The sequence below is a fragment of the Acomys minous genome (genome assembly GCF_964271855.1).
Source record: "Acomys minous genome assembly, chromosome: 13".
NCBI classification, from domain to species: Eukaryota; Metazoa; Chordata; class Mammalia; order Rodentia; family Muridae; genus Acomys; species Acomys minous.
The window spans coordinates 16,259,560-16,284,466 of NC_140495.1; the positions used below are offsets into that span (position 1 = coordinate 16,259,560).

Genomic DNA, 24,907 nt, shown 5'->3' on the forward strand with positions numbered 1-24,907 from the left:
CTTAACTAGTAGCATTAGTATAGGCTTCCCCTCAACAGTAGGCACACCTCTTGTGTGTTGATCTAAAATGATGGGGTTTTTTTTTTCTTCTAATATACTGTAGGCCATATAGGCAGGAATGGAGAATTGTTGGCTTAGAAAACCCTAGAGGAAACTGGGACAGAGGAGAGGACATCCTATTGGGACTCTAGATGAGAGAAGCATGGGAGAATGGCAAAGTTGAAGGATCCAGAGGGTCCTAGAAACCTACAAGAAGAACATTATGATAGGCAGATTTGGGCCCAAGGGTCCCACTCAAACTAAGGCACCAGCTAAGGACAATACAGGCCGTAAACTTCAAACCCCTACCCAGATCTAGCCAATGGACAGGACATTCTCCACAGTTGAGTGGAGAGTGCCGTCTGACTTTCACACGTACTCTGGTGCCTCATATTTGACCACATCCCCTGAATTGGGGAAACCTGGTGGCACTCAGAGGAAGGATAGCAGGTTACCAAGAAGAGACTTGATACCCTATGAGCATATAAAGGGGGAGGAAGTCCCTCTCAGGCACAGTCATAGGGGAGGGGAGTAAGGGGAAAATGGGAGGGAGGGAGGAATGGGAGGATACAAGGGAGGGGATAACCATTTAGATGTAATATGAATAAATTAATAAAATAAAATTTAAAAAAAGAAAATAAAAAAAAAAAAGAAAACCCTAGAGGACAGTATACTTAGCTCCCAGGTCCTTGTGAGAGCTCCAAGTGCTAAGATCAGCTGAAGAAAGATTAAGAAGCCATTTCCATGACACAAGATACAGCAGCAACTTCTCTTTTTCAATGGGAGAAAAATGTCCAAAAGTCTGGTCCAGAGTATAGAGTGCAGAAAGACAACTTGGTCTTAGACCTGGTGATAGTAAGTAAAGCCTTTGTGAAGTAAAGGATGGAAATTAATTTTTATTTACAGGTCACTGCAAGATAGGAAATTAATGGAAATATGAAATCCATTCAGAGGACAGGCTTCACATAGTATATATAGTTTAGAACTACGGTTCAAGTAAAGTTTAATTTTTTAATGCTATAGTAACAAGCTACATTTTTACAGCATTGTTAAGACAAACATTATAACACACCTGTAATCCCAGCATTTTGGAGGTGGAGGCAGGAAGATCTTGAGTTTCAGGCCAACCTGTAGTATACAGGACCTTTTGTACAAAAGAAAAAAAAAAGGGTTAAAGAAGCAGTAAGAAGGAGCTGGGGAGATGGCTCAGAGGTTAAGAGCACTGGCTGCTCTTCCAGAGGTCCTGAGTTCAATTCCCAGCAACCACATGGTGGCTCACAACCAGTTATAATGAGATCTGGTGCCCTCTTCTGGCCTGCAGGTGTACATGCAGGCAGAACACAGTATACATAATAAATAAAATACTTTAAAAAAAAAAAGAAGCAGTAAGAAAAACTTACTATAAACAACAGACAACTTCATGCCTCAGCTATAATATTTATTTGGGTTGGTTGTGTTTCGGTTTTGGTTTTTTGAGACAGGGTTTTTCTGTAGTCTTAGCTGTCCTGGACTTGCTTTGTAGACCATGCTGGCCTTGAACTCACAGCAGTCTGCCTGTCTCTGCCTCTCTGAGTGCTGGGATTACAGGTGGGTGCCACTGTGCCCTGCTTTCAGCTGTAATGTTTAAATTTAAGGTCCCAGTAGTCCCATCCTAAATTTGTAAAATAAGGTATTCAGAAGTAGTTTCTGACACGTTTTGATCCTCTTACTATTTTTTGTTTTGTTGTTTAGTTTTTGTCCTTGAGACAGTGTGACATGTAGTCCAAGCTGGCCTTGAACTAGTTATGTAGCTGAGTCTGACTTTGAACTCCTGCTCATCCTACTTCTGCTTCCTGATTGTTGAGAGCCTGGTGTTATGCAGTGTTGAGAATCAAACCCAAGGCTTTGTTCATTCATGCTAGGCAAGTGTTGTCCCCAGACCTTGATCTTCTCATTCTACTAAAAAATATTTCTCAACTAAGTTTGATAATGTCTTGCTCACAGATTTATTTTTATAAGGCTTTGTAGATCCTCAGTTTTTTCTAATCCTCCACATATTCTTTAATCATTATACCAAGTTTGTCCATAGTCTAGAAGACAATTAGAGTGGTTCAGAATAACTAGTTACATTCTGAGAACCTCCCACCTCAGAAACCCCTCAGTGGGTCTCTTGTGTCACAGTAAACCTTCCACCACTCATAGTTGGTCACAGCCTAATGAATTTCCTTTTGTATATCCAGCTGTGCCTTGGAGAGAAAACCGGTAAAAAATAGGACTAGTCCATTGTCGCGAGCAGAGAGTTTACACTCAGAATCCGGAACAAAGGAGTCAGGCCAAGAGCAAGTGGTAGGATTAACAAGAGAGGTTTATTAGCAATACAAAGGCAACTACAGCAAAGGGTGGCAGCTAAGGCTCCAAGGCCAAGCCACCAATACCATTCCGTTATACTCTTAAAACTATCCTAAAACTATCTTAATTCTAATAGGAGTAGCATTTAACATCTTATAATATCAATGTTCTGGGAGCTTATGCCATTAGGGTATACGACCTGATATCGCGAAGTTCTGCCGAACAGGTTCGCTGCTGCGACTTGAATTAGTTCTCGGGTTGTTATTGACAGCATGTCTGTCTGCTCCGTCTTGGGGGGGAGCGCCCCGTTGGCTGGCAGCATTTCAAGTGATCATGGTGACAGAGAGAGAGAGAGAGAGAGAGAGAGAGAGAGAGAGAGAGAGAGAGAGAGAGAGAGAGAGAGAGAGCTGACTGCTTCTTCTCAGGGTTTTTATACTTACTTTAACCTTACCCTCTCTAATTCACACATCTAGCTTTCTGCGGCACTCTTATCACTAACTTGCAGTCGTGGCTGCTCCTAGGTCAGAACTTACTATTAAGGTTTTATCTATCACTCACACATCTGGTCAGACGTCAGCTTTTTGGGCTGTCAGCTATTTTCTACGCTGGGCTCTAAAACAAGCCCTGACATGTAGCTGCTTCCTACACTGGGCTTTGAAACAAGCCCTGACATGTTTATTACATCCATAAAGTGTAGATTTGTTTCTGCCCTGACAGCCATCTGCAGTGTTTGACGTTGTCCCTCTTGCTTCTGTCTGACTAGTACTAGTTTGAGGCTAGCAGGCCGGGAAGTGCAGCAGATGCTCCTGCCTCTGTCATGGCGTGACTTGCTTAGCTCTTCCAGTGGCGCTCTTCTCTGTGGCGTTTAGCATAGGGTTACAGCTGTCCCTTCAACAGACCCGAGGGGCTCCGCGGGCTGAAACGCAGCTCGTGTTCACATGACCATTTCCTGATGTTTGGACCATCACCATGGTAGGAGGCGTCTTAGCAGTATCTGCTGATGCTTCTAGATCTTCCTGATACCAGAAATGAATTAAAAGTAGGAAAAAGTTATTCAACAACATCTAGTAAGATTGCAGGATCCGCCAGGCGTGGTGGCACACACCTATAATCCCAGCACTTGGGAGGCAGAGGCAGACGGATCTCTGTGAGTTCGAGGCCAGCCTGGCCTACAAAATGAATCTAGGACACCCAGGGCTACACAGAGAAACCCTGTCTCGAAAAACAAAAGCAAACAAAAAAAAAGTTCAGGATTCATAAAGTGACACGCATTTGAATGCATCTACGTGAGACTGTACCATACTAAATGTGGTATACCAGGAACTGCAGAAAACTAATACTGGACCAACTACACCATCCTTGATAACTGAGTCTAAGAGAACTAAACCATCATCTGCAATATATCCTACAACGCGCATAGCTGCTCACTAATGTGAGCATAGGAAGAGGCGGACAGAGATAACCACAACATTGGTCTCTTCTGATTTCCCAGAAGCAGTCAACAGACTCACACAGAAAGGGACTATAATCAGCTCTGCCCAAGAAGAACACACATTTTACAATCAACCCTGCCTGAATTATGTTGCTATGGGGATTTTTCCCTAGAAAGCACTTCCCTAACAGTGTCAGCAGCTTAGAGCAGATTTTCTAAATTGTTGCTTTTTATATCTTTGAGGATGTCACCGCAGACCAGTTCACAGTACTTTTGCTGCTGTAGTTTTCCTTCTGGGGGGAAATGCCATCATCAGGAAACAAACTTACATTTCTTCTTCACAGCACCTGGTTGTCTTTCCTAGATTTCCTCTTCTCCATAGTAACTTCTACCCAGGGACATCCCTTTCACAGATTCTCATTTTCTGGCGAATTAGCATTTCCATTGGTAAATCTGGAAATGAGAGACAAAGGGGAAATTTGCATGAGGGACTGAAGGTTCCTTGAGAAGTGGTGCAGACTTCAGGGTACAGAGCAATTACCATGGCGCAGCCCAAAGGTGGTGTGTGACTTTATTTATTCAGTGTAAGCCCTGTGATCCAGTAGTCATTCTGTGCCTGTAGGCTGTATTCCACTGACACTTATTGTTCTCAGATGACTTAACTAAAACTAGCTCTGACTGTCCCCAGTTCAAATAAATTTCAATGTCCACAAATCTCAGCCAACAAATGAGAAAGATCACAAGATTCCCTTAATATATTTAAGACCTCATTAGGAAAATTTCTTTAGCCAATAAGCAATAACAAGTTTAATATATCAAGATTCTGCTGGTTCCTGGGGGCGGGGGGAACCTAGTCTACTAAGAGTTGGGGTCATCCATATTTAATATATAAAGCATGTCAGCTTTCACTTTTTCTAGGAAGTACTCATTCTTGGCTAAAAGAAAAAATATCTACACTATAACAGGTAATATAAGAGAGACGCAAACTCTTTCTACCTAATACTTACGATCCCTAGGAATGACCCAACTCTGTTCTAAAAGTGGACTTTCTGAGGAGTAGGCTTCCTTGACCTGTAGTGGTCATCCAGCCCAGGCATTTCAGAAGTGGCATATTCGTTACTCCAGTACTCAAAGGTCTATAATAGCCTGATGTGATGGTTTGTTTGCAGTCACAACCCTTCTCTCTTCCAAGCAAGTCCACAACAGGCATACAATTTACCTCATACAAAATTAGGATGTCTTATTGGCATAAACAAATGAGACATCCTACATACTGCCATTTTGTTTTCAGACTCCATTTTGATCATATGATAAAATTAATTTCAAGCTCACTTTTACCTAACATCCTGTGACATGTACATGTCACAGAATATATTAGAAATTTTGAACCAGAAGGACCAGCCATAGAACTTATACCTTATGCTTGCAAATAATAGTCTGTCTGTTCATTGTGGTTTCAAAGGCTCCAATAATGGAAGGAAAACCAATAGTGTTAGGAAATACCACTTGTCAGTCCATTCCTCCTGCTTATGGAGAGTAGCACCTAACGAGCTGATTCAAGCATACAGATTTCCCTGGCTTCATCTTACGATATCTTCCCTTCCTTGAGCTGCTCAGTTCAACTGTGGCAAATGGAAGTAGATGGTAAAAAGTGCGAAGTAGTAGCAACCAGATCTGTGGTTTTGTGGGAATGCTTGCATTTGAGTACAAGTGTATAGGAGACCAACAGCCAGCCTCAAGGACAGCACGTGTGTTGCTTCCTGTTACTGGGCCTTCCCCACAAGGTTCAACTACTCCTGCACCACCTCTGACTACACAGACCATCTGTTTCTTTAGTTCACTCATCTTGTTTTCCCTGGGTCATCTGCCTTTCTCACCTCACAACTAGGATTATCTGCTAATCTTCAAGGAGATGGGAAAGCATCCAGCCCTCTTTTCTTGGGAGAATCCTATTTCTCTTCATTTGAACCATAGGGATTGTGTGCATGTTAGTGGATGTTGAAGAAGCCAGTTCTTCAGAGGTACAGTCAGCTACTGTATCCATGGGTTCCACATCTGCAGATTCAACCAACCACAGGCAGAACATACATGGGGAAAATTCACCTCTACCAAATATATACAGACTTGTTTTTCTTGTCATCATTCCCTAAATATTAACAACAGTTTTGTAGAATTCACATCCTGGTATTTTTCATACTATAAAATGGCTTGAAGTAGTCAGGCATAGTGGTGCACGCCTTTACTCCCAGCACTTGGGAGGCAGAGGCAAGTGACTCTTGAGTTCAAGGCCAGCTTGGTCTACAGAGTGAGTTCCAAGACAGCCAAGGCTACACAGAGAAACCCGTCTCAAAAAAAATTAATTAAATTAAAAAGATGACTTGCAATATACAGGAAAATATGCTCTGTTTACATATGAAGGTATACCTTTACGTAAGGGGCTTGTGCTCTGTGGTCTTTGGAGTCTTTGCTCTTAATAGTTTTCCATTCTGATTCACCAAAATATGTGGCTCAGCCTTATTTGAGTTTACCCATAATGATAGGTTGAGGTCCTCCAAAGCCTGGCCTGTGATCAGCTCTGACCCAAGAAGTATATAGCTGCTCTAATGGTAATATGGCTTTTCTGCCTCTCTTTTTCCTCTTCCCCTTAAAACTCCCCCTTTCACTAAGACATGTCAAGAAGGGATGCCACTGTCTGACGTGACTTGCTGAAGTGGGTCTGGCAAGCCAGCAGGGTGGGCAGTATGACTAGTAGGCCTCTTAAAGTTTTTTATTGTGTGAATGTTTGCATCTGTGTAAGTGTGTGAGCATGTGTGTACACACACAGAAGCCAGAAAGGGGGTGTCAGGTGCCCCCCTCAATCATTCTGTCCCTATTCCTTTGAGACAGGATCTCTCCTGAACCTAGGGTTCGTATTTCCTCCACTAGGCAGGAAGGCAACAAACTCAATAATCCTGCTATCTCTGCTCACCTCAGAGCTGGCACGACAGGTGTTGCTAGGGCACCCAAATGTTACATGGGTGCTAGGATCTGAACTCTGTTCCTCATGGTTGTACCGCAAGCACTCTTAAACCATTGAGCCATCTCTTCAGCCCCCGCCCCGCCTTCTAGTAGGCTTTACTGGGGCTTCCAGCTATTCATACTTGGCCAGCTGTGTGATATGCAGAGCAACAGGAGTTAAGGAGACTTCAGTCCACAAAGAGAAAAACAGACCTAGCCCAAGCCAAATGTGCAGTGCATGTCTGTAACCCAAGCATTCAGGAGGCTGAGGCATGAGGCTTGCCTCTCATTCAGAGCTGTTCTGGACTGTGTAATGAGACTAAAAGAGATAAAGATTAATATTTGTTCTGCTAGTAGACATATTTGCAAAGAAAGTTGCTACCAAAGGGGTAATAGACACACACTCCTCATTTAAAATTATTTGTCAATACCATGGCACTCACTTCTTAGAACCTTAGAGGTGCTAATCTCTCTAGCCACCCTCTTACCAGTTCTACAAACATATATACTTTCTCGTGTTTTGGTTGTTGCTTGGGTTGTTATCTTACGTACAGCTTGCTTCTCCCCACTCTCTGTAATAGGCTAACCTTTCGGTATTTTTTAAAAACATTGATTCTTCTAAAGTCCTTTCCCCTACTTTGCTTCCCTTCACAGGTTCCCAGATGTCTGCACCCCTGCCCAGGACTGCCACACCACAGAGCAGTCATTTCTTCATCTGTCCCTCTCCCTTCTCCGCTGTCATCTCTTAAGAGAGAGACTGAGTGCCCTGCTCTATACCTGTGCCTAGGTCTGGCACAAAGGAGGCTCCTAGGACATGTTTATGGGATGGGTAACTGCTAAGATGTAGAGATGGAGGCAGGGTACATGCAAGGCATAGAATGTACTTTCATGTTTTTTGGCAGAACAAAGAATATGTGTGCCGTGGTCATGACTACGAGAGGCTAGAAGCCTTCCAGCAGAGGATGCTCAGCGAGTTCCCACAGGCCGTTGCTATGCAGCATCCCAACCATCCTGATGATGCCATCCTACAGTGTGATGCTCAGTGTATCTTTTGAAACTTGGTAGAGTAAGAAGGGCTGGGATCCTAAGAGGTAAGGCCCACCCAGCCAACCATTGCTCTACCATGTGGCTGGCCTTCTACCTTCATTTAGGTTACCTGTCATCCTAAACCTGGATGTCTTTACCATTGAGCCCACATTTGGCAAGACCCTCAGTCCTCTTCAGAGGCAGTGGCATTCCATTAGCCATGGATGGCCTTGTGGGTGGTTATAGGCTGGGCTTCAGGGACTGATTGTCAGGCTAGTTACTGTCATGACTTTAGTGTCTGCCCTGGACTCTGGGCCTGGTCAGGAAGTCTGGACTGTTCACTGGATGAGGTGTCTGTGGTCCCAATAGGCATCTTAGCACAGGCTTACCACCTATTATGCAACCTGTTCTACTTCTGTGCAGTTACTGTCCCTGGTCTTTGTTAAATTGCTTATAGCAGAGTGCCAGGGAGGAGGAGGGTAGAGAATGCCTCTGATTCGATGGCACTTGAAAATTTCAGTGAAAACACTGGCCTACCCCTGACTACCGACTTTGCACAGCTTTCTTGAAAATTATATGCTAGTCACCGTGTGATAAAGTTGTTCCAGAGAGGAGAGGGCAAATAGACTCCCATTCGCATTCTCTTCACAAAGATGTCAGCGAGTACTTTAATTAAAAGATTGTTTTGACTGGGCCTGTGGTACAGGCCTGTAATCCAAGTCACTTGAGAGTCTAAAACAGGAAGATGTGAAGCTTAAGGCCATCTTAGCTACAGGTGAATTCAACACTGGGTAATTTGGTGAGACCCTGTGTCAAAATACAAAAGGGACTAAAGATACAGCACAGTGGATAAGCACTTACCTACCATCCAGATCCCAAAGCCTTGGTTTCAAGCCTTAATGTCACCAAAAAAATAAAAAAAAGAAAGAAGTAATGAAAAAAATGGAAAAGCAAAACGGTGGTTTTATATAAAAAGCCATCTAGCTACTGTGAGCAGGCCCAGACACTTACTCCTATGGCATGGAGGTTTCATCTCCTGCTTGCTTAATCCTGCTCTTGAAGGGACAGCACAGGACATTTGCCATCGTATCTTGGCTGACTGTTCATGACATTCACTGTTGGAGCAGGAGGGGAAGGGGGCAGATAGGTTTACCTGTGCTTAGGTCTGATCTGCACCGTGAGAACAGGGCTGTAGTGCACTTCACCAAGGGGACGGCAAGAGGGTGCTACTCCAGCCTTTTTCTTTGCCAAGTCTAGATCTCTCCTTCACTTCATGTCCAGATTTACAAATCTATGCAGTGACACCTATTCCAGATTATGTGGATATTCTACAAATGGATAGAGTACCTGATCGGGTCAAGAGCTTCTATCGTGTCAACAATGTGAGGAAGTTCCGGTATGACAGACCTTTCCACAAAGGCCCTAAGGACAAAGAGAATGAATTCAAGGTACAGGGTACAGGAATGTGAATGCAGTGCTTTCCGCAAGTCTAGGGGCAAGGCCTGCTTCTTGGGAACTGACCACTTTTGATCCCTCAGTTAGGCCAAATGTAGCAAAGCTTCTTCTAGCTCCTTACATGTCTGTGCCCTTCCTGCAGAGCCTGTGGATTGAGCGCACCACCCTGACCCTGACCCACAGCCTGCCTGGCATCTCTCGGTGGTTTGAAGTGGAAAGGAGAGAACTGGTAAGTTATGCCTCAGAAGGTGTAAGCTTCCTTTCTCCTCAGCCTCATCCCCAGGGAGCTTTCTCTGAGGACTGAAAAAAGAACAACCTTTGGTCAGCTGCCTGGCCTTGGTTCCCTAAGGCCAGTCCTATGCCAGAAGCTTTGATGCCTTTTCTTATCTAGACCACAGGACACTCCTAAGCATCAGGTATTTTTCAGTTTACAAAAAAAAACCAAAAATTTTTCTGAAGTTCAAAAAGCCAGAAATCCCTGACTTTGAAGCTAATGCCCCTCACTATTATCTGCACTTGTGAGTGCCTTGACTCAAAAAAGTAGAGGACACCTAGGACTGTGATGTCCGCAGGAAGGAGGAGGAGAAACAGCATCACAAGTTACCAGGAATGTGATGACGCGTTAGCATCCCTGAGAAGACTCTGCTGTGTGCCCACAGGTGGAGGTGAGCCCTCTGGAGAATGCCATCCAGGTGGTTGAGAATAAAAACCAGGAGCTGCGAGCTCTGATCAGCCAGTATCAACACAAACAAGTGCACGGCAACATCAATCTGCTCAGCATGTGCCTGAATGGTGTCATTGATGCAGCTGTCAATGGAGGCATTGCGCGCTACCAGGAGGTAAGATGGAGACCTTAAACAAACTCAGACAGGCAGTCTGGCTAAGAACACAGTTCATTAGCTCCTCTTCCCAAAATTATAGCCTCCTTGGAAAACCTTCCAAACTAGCCCTCTTCCGGGTGAGGTAGGTAGTTTGAGGTGGTTCTAAAATATAGTTGTATGCTGCTGGCCACTCACTATTTCTGTAGCACAGATCTGTGGTAGAGTCTTTCCCCATTCTAATCTTTGTCAGGTGGGTAACTCATCTGATTATAGAAATTAAGTAGCCTCCTGAGGTCCTTAAGAAATCCAGCCCTTCATGAGCCAGGCTACCTAACAAAGTGATGCAAATCTCAGGCCACTGGCTATACTTGGCATACGCAGGCAGTCCATGCTTTGTGAGAAGCCAGAGCAAGCATCCAACCTTAGGAGAGTGGGCCCCACCTCTATCCTTTTCCAGGCACTGAAAATACATAGTTACTGTCAGTTTAGAACAGGCTAGACATACTGGCAAGACACTTGTGAGGAAGCAGCCTGGCTGCCTTCTAAGAGCTCCATCTGAGTAGGCATCCTGGGAAGAGTCTCCATCGCATGACTTTCCTTTCACAGGCCTTCTTTGATAAAGATTATATCACCAAGCACCCAGGAGATGCTGAGAAGATTGCCCAACTCAAAGAGCTAATGCAGGAACAGGTATGATTTGTAGGGCATGGAAAGTCCACAATTAATGAAAAGTTACATACTGCACCAATGACCCAGTTCTCAGAGGCTGCCCTCTGCTTATTTGGCAATTCTCATAGGTCCATGTTCTTGGAGTTGGGCTGGCGGTTCATGAGAAGTTTGTGCATCCAGAAATGCGGCCTCTGCATAAGAAGCTGATTGATCAGTTCCAGATGATGAGGGCCAGTCTGTACCATGTAAGCTGACCCCATACCTTCCCATGAGAACCAGGTTTCACTTTCTCTAGGCCTGTGCCACAGTCAAAGAAAAGTAGGAGGAAGGGTGAGGTGAGAGAAGCTGTGCCTGCCACAGAGGGGTAGGGAGGTGAGAGTAATGTGTACTACATCCAAAGTAAGGTGTTTAGCTTACTCTTACTGATTCGCTCACTCCTGGAAGGAGTCAGATTCAAGGCAAAGAACATTTTCAGGCACTATGCTAATAGATAAATTTTTTTCACATACAGAAAGGGCTCATTAGCCGGGCGGTGGTGGTGCACGCCTTTAATCCCAGCACTTGGGAGGCAGAGGCAGTGGATCCCTGTGAGTTCGAGACTAGCCTGGTCTACAAAGCGAGCCCAGAATAGTCAAGGCTACACAGAGAAACCCTGTCTCGGAAAAAAAAAAAAAAAGAAAGGGCTCATATGCAGGAATTTCTTTGGAAATATTTTTCTCACCAGTAACCTAAAGACTAAATGTATGGCCTGAATGGGCCCTCTTGTCATCTGTTTTTTTCTCTACCTGCCCATTTTATTCTCCCTTTGTCTCTTCCCCTCGTCTGTTCACCTTCTCTTCTTCCTTCATTTTCTTTCCCTGTTAACTTTTTTCTACCCATCTCAGTTTCCTCCATAATGAGTTATGATCCAGGTTCATATCTAAGAAAGTTTCTGTCACCAAATACTTTAATTCTGGCTGATCTTAGAGGTGTTAGGCAGTTCTAAGGCTACACCAGCCCCCCAAGTTATCTACCCAAGTCTGCCCTACCTCTTTACTCTCCATGGCAAGTTTGGCCCAAGTACCTATATACACAGGCAGGACTTGTATTCCAGGGTCAGTTTTCCTTGGATGGTCTTAACATAAAATGATGGCAGGTAGAATAAGATTCGTGTAGCCCTGAGTCCCCAAGCCCCTATTCACCTCACATACCCTTACCCAATTTTTAACCACAGGGCTGGCTCTACGTTATTTCTAGAATAGACTTTCTGTTAAATATCCTGGTTCCCAGACCTCAGGGGCCATGAGCCAAATTACCTGCCACTACCTAGCCAGCTCTCTTCTCATTTTACTGATGGCTACCAAGTATAAGTATTAGGGAAACAAAGAAATACAGCTTTCAGATGCTGAGCCAAGCTGTCCTCTTTAGAGAGGGTGTAAAGGCCCGGGGAAGGTCGAGCCATCCCAGGACCCGGTGAGCCCATCCCTCTTAGAGCTGGCCTGCTTTGTTCTTGGATGCTGCAAGTCGTGCTTCTCTTAATCCCTCCAGACCCCCAGCGCAGGCCTCACCTGGTTCCCTGCAAGGGTGGACAACACGAAAAGAAGCTAATTACAATTTGAGAGAAATTTCTATAGCTCACAAAATGTCTCCTCCTTAGCAGGGTCTGCAGACCATCAGTGTTTCCCCTTTAGTGTTTCCCTGGTTAGTCAAGGGCTTGGGTAGCATCACTGAATCTGATGGGGATTCCACCCCATTATGCTGGTTCCTGCCAACACAGCTGGGCTTTGCTCCATGCTGACTTCTTAGCTGGCAGCCCAGGCAACCTAGAGCGGGCACCAGGGGAGGCTCCTGCCACATCTCTGCAGTCAGGTCACTGCAACAAAGGCACACCCTCTTGTCCATGTGCATCAAGCTCCCTGCTGGGCACACAGCAGAAACACACTGTGATGGTATGCTTGGAAAAAGAACCTGAAAAGTGTGCTGCTTCAAGTCCAGCTCAGAGGCATGCCCAGTAGACCAGAGCTTTTGTCTTTTGTATCTTATGGAAAGTTGTGCTTTAAACTTTGCTCAGTATCACAGAGACAGAGACCAATATGCTTTCTGTCACCCAGTGGGAAGTTAGATTAGAAGTTTCTGCCTCGAAGTCTACATACTTAGTAAGAATTTAATTATACTAAAATAGAACTGTGCTGTTTTCAATTACTTACATCAGGACTTTGTTTCCTGTTTCTCCATAGACTGTGTCACAGGCAACTTAACTCAGGTCACTAAGAGCTGGGCCATTTAGCAATCTAATAAAACCCAGCATCAGTTGTTATGTAAGAGTTTGTACTGACTGCCAGGTGAATAATAAAGTCTTCCTCTCCTCCTTCTTGGCCATTGTTCTACTTACTCTGAAGTAAGGAAGCCTGTAAACACTCTCCTGCGAACTCAGAGTCACTGCAGCCTAGTCCAGATATGTCTCTCTTAGTGGAGCTTGCCTGGGCCTTCACGGCATCTGGCCTAGGCTCAGAGGAGGGAGCATTCAGTCGTGAAGGAGTGGGTGTCCAGAAACAAGCATGTCATATGCTCTCTTTTTGTTTGTTCGTTTGTTTTATATTTTTACTGGTAGTCAGCTCATGTCTCCTAACCCTTTACTTACCTTTTCTTTGCTCTCTGTGAACAAGCATGCATTTCTCAACAGGAGTTTCCAGGTTTGGAAAAGCTAAGTCCTGCATGTTCAGGCAGCAGCACTCCACGGGGAAATGTTCTGGCATCCCATAGCCCTATGAGCCCTGAGAACATCAAGATGACCCACAGGCACAGGTATGGCATTAGGGCTGGGGAAGGTTCCCTCCAGAGAGGTAGGTCTGGAGGATGCGCATCAGAGGAAAAGAACTGCAGAGTCCTTGTGTGTACTCACATCCTCTGCCCCAAAGTCTTGCTTCAAGCAGCTCCTTGTACTTACTAGACAGGAGCGTCTGACCTGCATTAGTAACTGCCCTACATACAGAAGCATACATGTGATATTCTTCATATACAGAGGAGAGGACATTGGGATAACTCTTGAAAGACAGACAGACATTTGCTAGGCAGAAAAGGGTCCAAGTTAGAAGAGTGATGGGACGATACCCAGGCAAAGGAACTTACCCATGCATGCTGTGACCAAGCAGCCCAGCCAGCACTATGAGTAGAGCCAAAAGGCAGAGGTGCAGAACTCCTGAGCGTGGAAGAGGCCAGCGCCAGCTTGGCATGAACCTTGTTCATATGTACCTTTGAGCATGATTCCAAAGAGAATGAAGATTGTTGATTGTTTTTAAGGAAGAGAATAATTTTGGTGGTATGAGGTTCAAGTAATGACTGCTCAAAACTCAAGAGTTCTGACCTGAGCAGCTCAAGTGGGAATACCCAAAGCTTTAGGATAGGAAAGCCAGGTTTAGGAAAGAAAGCCAATACAAGGAGTCTCTCACTTAGATTTATTTTCCAGCATGAATAGCAACTCAGAAGAGTGGCCACTTGGCAAATGAGAAGAGTAAAAATGAACAAAAGGCCTCCTGGTATTGGTAAAGGAAAGTTGTTGGGAAACTTAGAGCCAACAGATAGTTTACAGCTGTTTCTTTTGATGATGTCTTCATACCATCTGATCTCAGAGCAGATCTCACAATAGTGTGTGCTGGGTTAGGCACTGTTCAGACTGACGTCCCATAGAAGAAGGGTATAGGATCCTTGACCTGAAGGATCATCTCTCTTTCATTCCTCCTGATAAGCTACTAGTGCCTTCATGCTGAATGGCTATAGTCCACTTCACTCTAAGGAGAGACTGAACTAGCATAAGCCTTCGTGGGCCAGTGGCAGAGTGGGGCTCAGCAGGTGTGAACATTGGCTGTAGGACCCTCCAAACGAGTGCTGGCTAAGGTTGAATATCACTGTTGCACACTCGCGCCATTGCTCCTGCTGCCCAGCATGCTTCCTTAGCTGTTGCCTGACTCCTCCATATTTCCTGTTCTTGCTCACAGCCCCATGAACTTGATGGGCACAGGCCGCCATTCATCATCCTCTCTCTCCTCACATGCATCTAGTGAAACAGGAAACATGGTGATGATGGGTGACAGCTCTATGGGTGAAGCTCCTGAAGACCTCTACCACCATATGCAGGTACCTGCACTACGCCAGAGTGAGCAGGGGGCCATGGCTAGAGGACTCAGCCTTTCTGGAGTCTGTTCTGATGGCTGAAAACTCAAGTCCTCTGGTTTCTGGATTCAGAACACACCTCTCCATAGCTAGCAAAGCTGCCTTCTTTCTCTATCTCACCCCAAGTTTTAGTTCCCATGCCTTATTTTGCAAGCAGGAACTCTAGCTTCAGACCTACCTGCTATTACAGATTGCATGTCAAGCCTCCTGCTTGGCAATCCAGGTGGCTAAATCTTGCATTCTTCTCATGCATAGCACAATAGAGCCAACACAACTGTCTTGTTCCATGTGGGTGGTGTGGGTAGTCCTTAGTGCATGCCATCAGCCCAGCCCCTAACAGGGTCCAGAATAAAGCACCAGTCACTTAGCCTGAGTACTTCAGGACAAGAATGTACAAGCCAGCTCTCTCTGTGCCAGCTTTACAGTACTGACCATTCAGAAGTGCTGATTTCTTTTCTTTGCAGCTTGCCTATCACAACCCCAGGTACCAGGGCTCAATCACCAACGTCTCTGTTCTGTCCTCGTCCCAGGCAAGCCCTTCTTCCTCAAGCCTGAGCTCTACTCACTCAGCGCCATCCCAGATGATTACCTCTGCCCCTTCTAGCACCCGAGGTAAGGATGACAGGATGCTGCTTGCTGAAGGAGAGTAGAAAGTTAAATGAACCCTACTTGTCCTTCTTTCATCTGTCCCTATGTTTTTTAGATTGGCCTTGTTGTCACTAAGGGACACTGAATTTCTTTGTAGATTGATAAAAAGAATTTAAAAGCAGGTTTAGAAGAAAAATCAAGGGAAATTTTATTGAAGTTAGAGAAAAAAAATAGGGCAGGCAAGCTGGAAATGTCACCAGCATCATGGAGGAGAGAGATGGAAGAGGGAAAGACAGTTACACTTTCTGAGTTAGAAGTCAGAAAGCAGGTAGGTTCAGCAGTATAAACGTTCAGGAAGCAGCAGTAATCTCTGAGGTAGGAGTACTGGGAAAGGGCGTGCCCAGAGTGTTGGGACATGAGGGTTAGAATTGGTTGGGTGTCTAGAAAAGGGAAATGGAAAGAGGAGAGAGAGAGAGAGAGAGTCACACCTTTAATAGAATGAAAAGTAACAAAAATGCATTGGAAAGGAAGGTGAGGACAAGAGAGAACTGAGTATATAAAGCCTTTATGGTTTGATGGGGGGTGGTGTGTTGGGTTTTTGTTTTGTTTTGTTTTGAGATAGATTCTCACTATGTAGCCCCTAGCTGGCTTGGACCTCAGTGTATAGTCCAGGTTGACTGGAAATCGACCTGCCTCTGCCTCCCCAATGCTGGGTGGGGTTAAAGGTGTGCACCATGCTTGGCCTGCTTGTGTAATTTTTATTGGGGTACAAAACTGCCTTCCTAGGAGAGTGACATAGATCTTGAGTGTAAAAGCACTGTTCTACCTTTTGGGCCCATAAGGAGGAAATATTTAAGTTTGGTTTAGCCTTATGGCTTGCTGAGAGTTTTTCTTGGTAGCTAAGAATGTAGGGCACACCCAAGATAGAAGTATAACTATCTGCATTTATTATTGTCAGTTTTACCTTCTAGATTTCTTAGATTTGGGCCAATAATGAGTGAACAACAACATATATTGCCGTCAGTTTACCTTTTGGGTTTCTTTGAGGCCAGTTTGGAGCCCTTGTTACTGATTTAGATCTAACCTTGGTTACAACCAATGTGTGGATCTTCATCGCTTACTAAAGGGCCAGTATTGTTTATTTTTAATCTTTCCATGGAAGGCCAGCATTTGGAAATGTTATAAGCATCGTGGAAATTTAACATATGATATGAATTTTCCATATCGTATGCAAAATCTGTCTCCTTTTAATAGTCTTTAATTCCATGTCTTCCAGGGTATTACTTACCACTGATTATAATATTTGTCACAGAGGACTCTGGCATTGATATTTATATGCCTTAAATGATGCCTGAAAAGCTGATGGCCACTTAGGGACTGTTCACTCGCTCCCTTTCTGCCTAACAACCCTGTCGTGGTGTTAGAGAATGCTTGCATTTTCGGCACCCCAACTTGTGGGTTTGGGTCACTTCTCCAGCTGACTTTACATCCTGCTCTGGCTATATTTGCTGCCATGCTACTGCTTGGTAGCCAGTCTGGCATCTCTACCTCAGTAAAGGGACATGGCCCAGGAGAAAACTCAGTTCTTTCCCAGTGAAATGTTTGCCATGCAAAGTGGTCTGAACCTGTCAACCAGTCACTGACTGTTGGCTTCAGGCTTCAGAAGAATAAGTTCTTTTTGTTCTGATTATTTTGTTTACAAAGAAAGACAGCACAAACTTAGAACAGTAAGCAAGAGCTCTATCCAAAGTATACAAACCTGTGAGGTCCACAATAGGCGAGATGGAAAGAGCCGATGCAGTGAGGCCTGGTGGAAAGATGCAGTGGCCAGCCAGGAAGACCTGGTCAGAGTGCAGGAAGTGAGCAAAGCTATCGCAGAGCCTCCACGGACTTTAACTTAAAGCACCTTTGACTGTGTTCATGGGTGCAGTGAAGAAGTGAACGCTGTATTTGGGGTACATGTCTTTACACTCACCAGCCTGTACTGTTTTCCTAACATAAACTATGAGATCCAGACAAGAGGGGCCAAGTTTAGGAAACAGTTGATGAAGGCTGCAAGCAGGGACAGGACCCTGTATTATGAAAAGGGCCTGCTAAAAGATGGCTTTTGGAATAGAAAGGAGGGAAAGCCCAAGAAATAGCTGTGGGTGTCTGGACATTGGTGGTTACAGTGTCTTTCAGTAAGTACTGATTAGAGCTGCAGAAGTAGACTGTACTGCCATGTAGACTTTGTTGTTTTCCTTAACCTGAAGTCCCTTAGATGTGCTCAGCCATATCCAAGACTTTATCTGGCTATTCTTACAGGTTAATGATGTGTACTTTAGCTCAGTAATACTATGATGCTGCTTTTTTAAAAAATTATATGTATGTCAGATTTCCTGGAACTTGAGTTACAGACTGATGTGAGCTGCCTGATGGGAGTGCTGGGAGCCAGACTCAGATGTTCAAAGGAGCAGCAGGTGTTTTCCGCCACTGAGCCATCTCTCCAACCCTGAAACTGCTTAACAGGCCTCTGTGCTATGGCTACCATTAGAGACATTTCAGGCTAGCTGTTACCACCTGTGTCTGGTTACTTGTATCATTGCTGTGACTAAATAGTGGAAGTTGTTGCAACAAGGGTGTGAGGCACACTCACTGGCTTCCTCCTGACTTTCTGTGTGTTCTACTCAGGGCTCTGGCCTATGAGATGGGTCTTCCCTCCTCACTTACACCGAGAAGTCTGTCTCCTAGGAAATCCTAAATCCCTTAGGAGTTTTACAGACTGGCCTGCAAAGTATAGTCTAATTCTTGTAAATCCATGGCTCAGCCCCTTGTACTGAAAAGGCTGATTAAGCTTGGGAAATAGATTTGTAATCCAGTGGCACTAGGACCCCACCGCCCTAGGGATTATTGGAGTGCAGCTGAAGCAGTTCAAAAGGACAAGCCCTCATGGTGTTTAAACGTCTTAATGAAAGTTAACATCACCCTGTCCCACCAAGGGATTGGCTGCCTAGGACAAAGGAAGTGAGGCAGCTGAATTGAAGAAAATTAGTGTACAGCACTCCTTTGTTATAACATACAAGGTACCACCACAACTGGAATGTAAGTCCTCAGCAGAGCCCCTAGACCTTCAGGATGATGTTCCTCCCTCCCAGCCCCCAGCATGGATCAAGGCAGCACATATGGATGCACAACTGGTATCATGAGCCAGGCTTCCTGAGGTTAGAGAACATAGCCTGAGGGAAGAAATTCCAACCTATGCCTAGTGTGGTAGGGACATTAAATAGACTTTTTGGCTGAGCTGGTGTCAAAATGATGTTTCTTTTTTCCCTTTGTGGATAGTCATGTTCAGATACTGTCTACAGGGTTTGGAGGCATTCACGGTCACTCAGTTGGAAAGACAGACAAATCATCAGGATTTGGAGCCTTTTTTAAATTTTATTTTCTTGCTGAGCATGGTGACCTATGCCTTTGAGCACTTGGGAGGCAGTGGCAGAGGATCTCTGTGAGTTCAAGGCCAGTCTGGTCTAGAAAGAGAGTTCCAGGGAAACCCTGCCTCCTCTTCTCCTCTTCCTCCTCCTCCTTCCCTTCTCCTCTTCTTCCTCTCCTCTTCTTCCTCCTCCTCCCCCCTCCTCCTGCCCCCTCCTCCTTCTCTTCCTCCTCCTCCTTTTCTTTTTGTTTTTCGAGACAAGGTTTCTCTGTGTAGCCTTGGCTGTCCTAGACTCACTTTATAGTCCAGGCTGGCCTCAAACTCATAGAGATCCACCTGCCTCTGCCTCCTGAGAGCTGGGATTTACAGGAGTGCACCACCACACCTGGCTTGCCATCTTCTTGAGATTGCCTAAAAACACAAATTTTAAAAGAGAACAAAAATATCTATAAAGCCACAAAACAAGAAATTTTGTAACAACCATGCTTTATACATTCCCTTATCAGTGAAGGACATTGTAAAAGATAAAGGTCCTAAAGCCTGTCTAGAGGTTCTCTCAGGACAGCAGTAGAAAATGTTACAAAGATAACTGTGGGGAAAGTTACATGCTGGTATTTATGCAGATTTTTGGACTAAGTGAACACAAGGATTTCTCCAGGACTCCTACAGTAAGCTGGCTGCAGACCTGAGTTTGCTTTGGTTTGTTGGATCTTTTTATACTTCTGGGACCACAGGCTCAGAAGAGAGCCCCAGAGACGGTGGGTTTCAGGGACAGAGAGCCCCAGAGACAGTGGGTTTCAGGGACTCAGGGCCCCTCTAGGATCTGCAGATTCACCTCTCAGCTGGAGCCCATGGGCTAGTGTCCCCAGCTCAGCTCCTCAGAGCTGAGTCAGCCAGAAGCATTGAAGTCCAGGTGGCTTTGCTATGAAGGGACTGGTAGACAGGCTGTTGTCAATGCAGTGAAGTGTTTATTTGTAGGACTGTTCACATTACCCTATCACAGGAGAGCTAGTGTATTATCTTACTGATTCTATTGAAAGTGTTCTTAAGAACCACAGGTGGGAAGTTCCTCAGCGTTTTAATAGTACCTCAGCCAGAGTCACTGTAGTAGCCTCATAGAAAAAGGACATGAAAAGCAGCAAAGGGAGCTGGGCAGTGGTGGTACACTCCTGTAATCCCAGCACTTAGGAGGCAGAGGCAAGGAGTGAGTTCCAGGACAGCTAGAACCACACAAACCCTGTCTTAAGAACAACAACAAAAGCCTGGATCCAAGCTGGATGCAGTGGCGCACACCTTTATCCCAGCACTCGGGAGGCAGAGGCAGGCTGATCACTGTGAGTTCGAGGCCAGCCTGGTCTACAAAGTGAATCCAGAACAGCCAAGGTTATACAGAGAAATCCTGTCTCAAAAAAAAAAAAAAGCCTGGATCCAAGTCCCTTGACTTCTGGATCACTTCCACGCCTGTGAGCTCAAGGGCCAGCAAGTATGAGACCCACCTGGGTGAAGGGCCCTGGGCATCCAGCTAGCATCACTTTAGAGCTGCAATAGGTCCAACAGGTAGGCAGAATTGAGGTTCTGGTAGCCTACCATCTGGAAGGGGTGTGCCAAAAAGGACGCAGGAAGCCAATTGAAAATGGAATCATTGGCGTTTGGAGAAGGTAAGTGTATGTAAACCCAGTATGTCAAGTCAAACCATATGATTGTTATTCCAAGTGTCTCCTGTCTTTGTGTGATGACTCCATCACAGCCAGCCTTGGCCCATACCCGGGTCCTCTGGAAGAGGCCAGTGTCCGGGCCACACCTTTGCCCTGACAGTACACGGTTCAGATCTCCAAACACCCTGCACCAGGCGTCAGCTACCCTTTTCCTCTAGGTATCATGGTAGCCTCTCTCAGTGGGTGTGCCTAAGCCGAGGACCAGATGCAGTCTTCATCATCTAGCCTCTGGGTATCACGGTAGCCTCTCTCAGTGGGTGTGCCTAAGCCGAGGACCAGATGCAGTCTTCATCATCTAGCCTCTGGTCTGCTTCAATCCTCTTGTGTCTTGTTGAGCTCACCTTAAATGTGAGGGACACCTACCCTGGCCCCCAGTCCTAAGGATGCTCGGCCGCTGAGCCCCTCCATCTGTGGTTTGTCATCTGTTCGTGATTGTTCTCACTTGGTTACAGGCTCTCCCTCTCTGCCAGATAAGTACCGACATGCCCGCGAAATGATGTTGCTGTTGCCCACACATCGGGACCGCCCAAGCAGCGCCATGTATCCAGCAGCCATCCTGGAGAATGGACAGGTAGCAGATCTAGCCCTGACTAACTGGCCTCTGCTACAAGTGTGTTGGCTTGGGCTCCCACATTGCATTTGCTAAACCTTTGCACAGGCTTGCATGCCTCCCTCATTCTGCTGTAAGAAGGCTGTTAGAAAGAAAAAGAAGGGGCTGGGGAAGATGGCTCAGAGGTTAAGAGCACTGGCTGCTCTTCCAAAGGTCCTGAGTTCAATTCCCAGCAACCACATGGTGGCTCACAGCCATCTATAATGAGATCTGGTGCCCTCTTCTGGCCTGCAGGTGTACATACAGACAGAATAGTATATAAATAATAAATAAATCTTTTAAAAAAGAAAGAAAGAAAAAGAAAAGAAGAAGGCTGTTGGATTGCTGGTTGGGGAAGACAGTACATCTGAGGGCCAGAAATCAAGGCACAGTGCAGGTCTGAGTAGGCTGCAACAGGGTTGAGACGAGGTGCACTTGGGTATCTATCTACACTGTGGCCACCTTTCTGGACGACTCGTTCCGTTCCTCTGCCATGTGCAATTGGTTTTTATCACATCCTGAGAAGGCTGTAGTGAGCATAGGTAGGAGGCTGTCTGTGTGTCTTGCTAGAGTTGCCCTCCAAACTTAGGTCTCTAGACACCCTGCTGGGACCAGCAAGTAGCACTTGACCTTGTATAGTTTGCCCCTGCCTTTCTATTCAAGCTAATAAAAGTCACTTCCAAGTAACTGTCCTAGGCTCGATGTGCCAGGGGTTTCTCCGTGGTACCTCTCTGCCAGGCAGAGCGCAGATCTGATGGGAGCTGCCTTTCTCTCCTTCAGTGCTAATGTGGGTCTGTGTGGCGCTAAGAATTAAGACCTATCAGTGCTCATGGGGCAACAGGGTCTTTAAAACTTTCTGTCAGTGGGCTCCCTGGCAGACAGAAAGATGTAATAACCAACTAATGGAAGGCACTTATGTCCTGCACAGAAACTGGTGTCACCTCAAATATCCATGCAAGTGCTCAGATCCATATTTACCTGGACGATTGTAACAGGCTTCCCAGGGCTGCTGTGGCTCTCAGCACACCTCAAGCATGCGCCATCTTACTGCTTCGATATCCTCGTCTGCACTTAGAATGTCCTGCCTCCTGTAGTCCATAACACTGCCTCCCAAGATGTAGCTGGCTGGTTTTACACTCTTTGATATCTTTCTCCTTCCCTCAGCCACCAAACTTCCAGCGGGCCCTGTTCCAGCAAGTAGTTGGAGCCTGTAAACCCTGCAGTGACCCCAATCTGTCTATGGCTGAAAAAGGTATTTTCCTCACTCTAGGAACATCCTCGTGTTTGTCCCATCTGAGTGTCTGACTCCTGTTCCTGAGTCACCAACTGTCCAGTCCTGAGCCACAACCCAGGTCTGTCAACCTAGACATAGTGCTAACCGATTCCTCAGTGCACCACTTAGACCACAGCTGGCGTGGATCCTGTTTGTCTGTCTGTATCTCTCCCTCTCTCCAGGGCCCACCCACAGCTGCCTTAAGTTTTTGTAACTCAGGTTGCTGTGGGCACCTACTCTCCGAGGTTCTTCCTAATGACTTCTAGAATTTAGTGTGCCTAATGGTCCCTTTGGGGCTTCAGAAACTTCTCCTTGGAGCTCAGAATGGACTGTAGCCAATCAAAGCCCCAAAGAAATGGAAGAGATGGTACAGTAAATTTCCCCAAACTAAGTTTCCACAGGGAAGGCTCTGAGTGCTTCAGTGCCGTGCAGTCACTCTTAAGCCACTCTGGATACTACAATGCCATGCCTAGAACTGCAGCTGGTGGCAGTTACCCTGTGCTGTGCAAGCTGATACAGGAACCAGCATCTAACCTCTGCGACCTTGAGCTGAAGCCCCAGACACCTGAATTAGTTTCAGCACAGCAGTACCTAAGTGGGGATCAGGCTGAGCATGTCTGCCACCTAGAACCTGGCCCCACAGTTCTGCCCTCTCCTCCATCTGTTGTGCTTAGTGCGTATTCACTTCCCACCAATATAGTCTGTTGTCCCTTAGCCCATCAGACCATGTCCCTTCAAAGCTTTCATCATGTTGTCATTGCACCTGCTTACCAAGTGCTGTCTGTTGTCCCACTGTCATTGTGACCCTTCTTGATTATTGTAGAGGACAAACTCTTGGCCTTTTTAAGGAGTCAAACACTGGGTTCAAAACCTTGGTTCCTAGTGGGCATTAGTGCCAGATTCTCAGCCACACAGAACCTACCGAAGATGCCTTCCTAACCTCAAGGCTGCACAGCCCGAAAAAGTGGCTTCTTGGATTCCTGCACCTATGACCCCAAAACAATGGGCCTTTTGCACCTGGAAGGCCAGAATCCACAATGGGTTTTCTTCATCTAAGATGCATATCAATCTCAAAACTAGCCAAGAGTCACAAAGCTCAGAGCACAAATGGCTATCAGTGGTCAGACCAGGATACTACGTCAGCTGGACACAGAAGAGCTACAGGCCTCAAGCCACACTTGGATCTGGACATGCCCACCCTAGGTGTATGAGGGAAGGACCGGTGTCTCCAAACAAAAACTGAGCCCAGAGCTCCCATATTCAAAACACAAGGTCAGCAGTTAGTGTCAACAAATTAGACAACTTCCCATTGGTAGTACACAGGCAAGAATACCAGTTCCCCTAGAGCCTACCTTTCACCTGGAAGTTCTTTCTTTGCCAGTCACTCCTGGACAGACAAGCCTGCCCTCTGTCCAGGGACTGTGCACTGGGGACCTCGGGCCAATGCTGTTAATGCTGATATATGACAGGACACAGTAGGGGTTGCTCTTGTACTAGGATAAATCATTCTCTTGGCCGCTCCACACGGCGACAGTCCACTGACCTCACTGTAGATGTGTGGCTTCTGGTTGCCATGGAATGATTCCCCTAGACAGCATTTTACATACACGATTGCAGCCTTCTATCATCCTTCCCCTATAGCATTCCTGACCTCAAGGGCCTTTGGACCCTTAAGGATTTGCAGCCCCTTCAGTTCTTTCAGGAGTTGGGGGACAACCTGAGACCAGATTGTCAGATCCTTGGAGAAGCTTCTGAGAATCATCTCTAAGTGGCTGCTTCCTTGAGATCTGTACTGAGAAGAATAGAGAAGCCCCTGTGCATCCTGGAGAACCCAGGACAGGTGCTCAGGCTTCCTGATGACACCATCTGATGCTTAGCAGATTCGAGGTTTTTTACCTGTACCAGCTCAGTGGCCACTCACCAGATTCAGATGCCTCCTTCCTGCCATTCGCTATCAATATATCGTGAGATTAAGCATTCCTTATAACTGAAGTGTTACCTGTGTTGTGTTAGCTCGTCCCTGAACTAAGAGAAGGGAAATGCTACCACCCATGAGGTGCCATGTGCCCATCACTTTGGACCACATCCTACTCAAAGGCTACACTCCAGCTCTTCTTGGAGACTCCCAGCTCCTCTCAGCCCTTGGAATTCTCCACTGATTGTCTGGGCCGAGAAAGCCCAAACCTTGTGTATCTTGAGCTCCCTCTAGCTACCACTCCCTAACACAGAGCCGGCACCAGACTCCCGGACTCTGTGGGCTGCACTTCCAAAAGGCTCCATTAGAGGAGAGGCGCGTTTCTTCTTGCTAGCATTTGTTCTCTCGAAAGAACCAATCAAACGTGCTTCGCATTTCTTTTTCTGTACCTGCAGAGTAGCCAAACCCCAAATGGAGAAATCTAGCCACTGCCCTCTTTTCT

The 24,907-nt window shown here is 45.9% G+C and overlaps 1 protein-coding gene across 6 annotated transcripts in view; it reads left to right on the forward strand.

Moving 5' to 3' along the window:
• DOCK3 (dedicator of cytokinesis 3) overlaps positions 1-24,907 on the forward strand; it is a 336,530-nt gene that overhangs the window by 306,297 nt on the left and 5,326 nt on the right. For 5 of the 6 annotated variants that reach the window (XM_084752557.1, XM_084752558.1, XM_084752560.1 and 2 more), the window contains 11 exons: positions 7,699-7,840; positions 9,104-9,270; positions 9,420-9,506; positions 9,937-10,116; positions 10,705-10,788; positions 10,896-11,012; positions 13,430-13,551; positions 14,742-14,880; positions 15,381-15,528; positions 21,081-21,199; positions 22,382-22,469. In XM_084752557.1, the coding sequence (XP_084608683.1) occupies positions 7,699-7,840; positions 9,104-9,270; positions 9,420-9,506; positions 9,937-10,116; positions 10,705-10,788; positions 10,896-11,012; positions 13,430-13,551; positions 14,742-14,880; positions 15,381-15,528; positions 21,081-21,199; positions 22,382-22,469 (1,393 nt within the window). The remainder of the gene's footprint in view (positions 1-7,698; positions 7,841-9,103; positions 9,271-9,419; positions 9,507-9,936; positions 10,117-10,704; positions 10,789-10,895; positions 11,013-13,429; positions 13,552-14,741; positions 14,881-15,380; positions 15,529-21,080; positions 21,200-22,381; positions 22,470-24,907) is intronic. The other variant, XM_084752559.1, reaches the window with a different exon arrangement.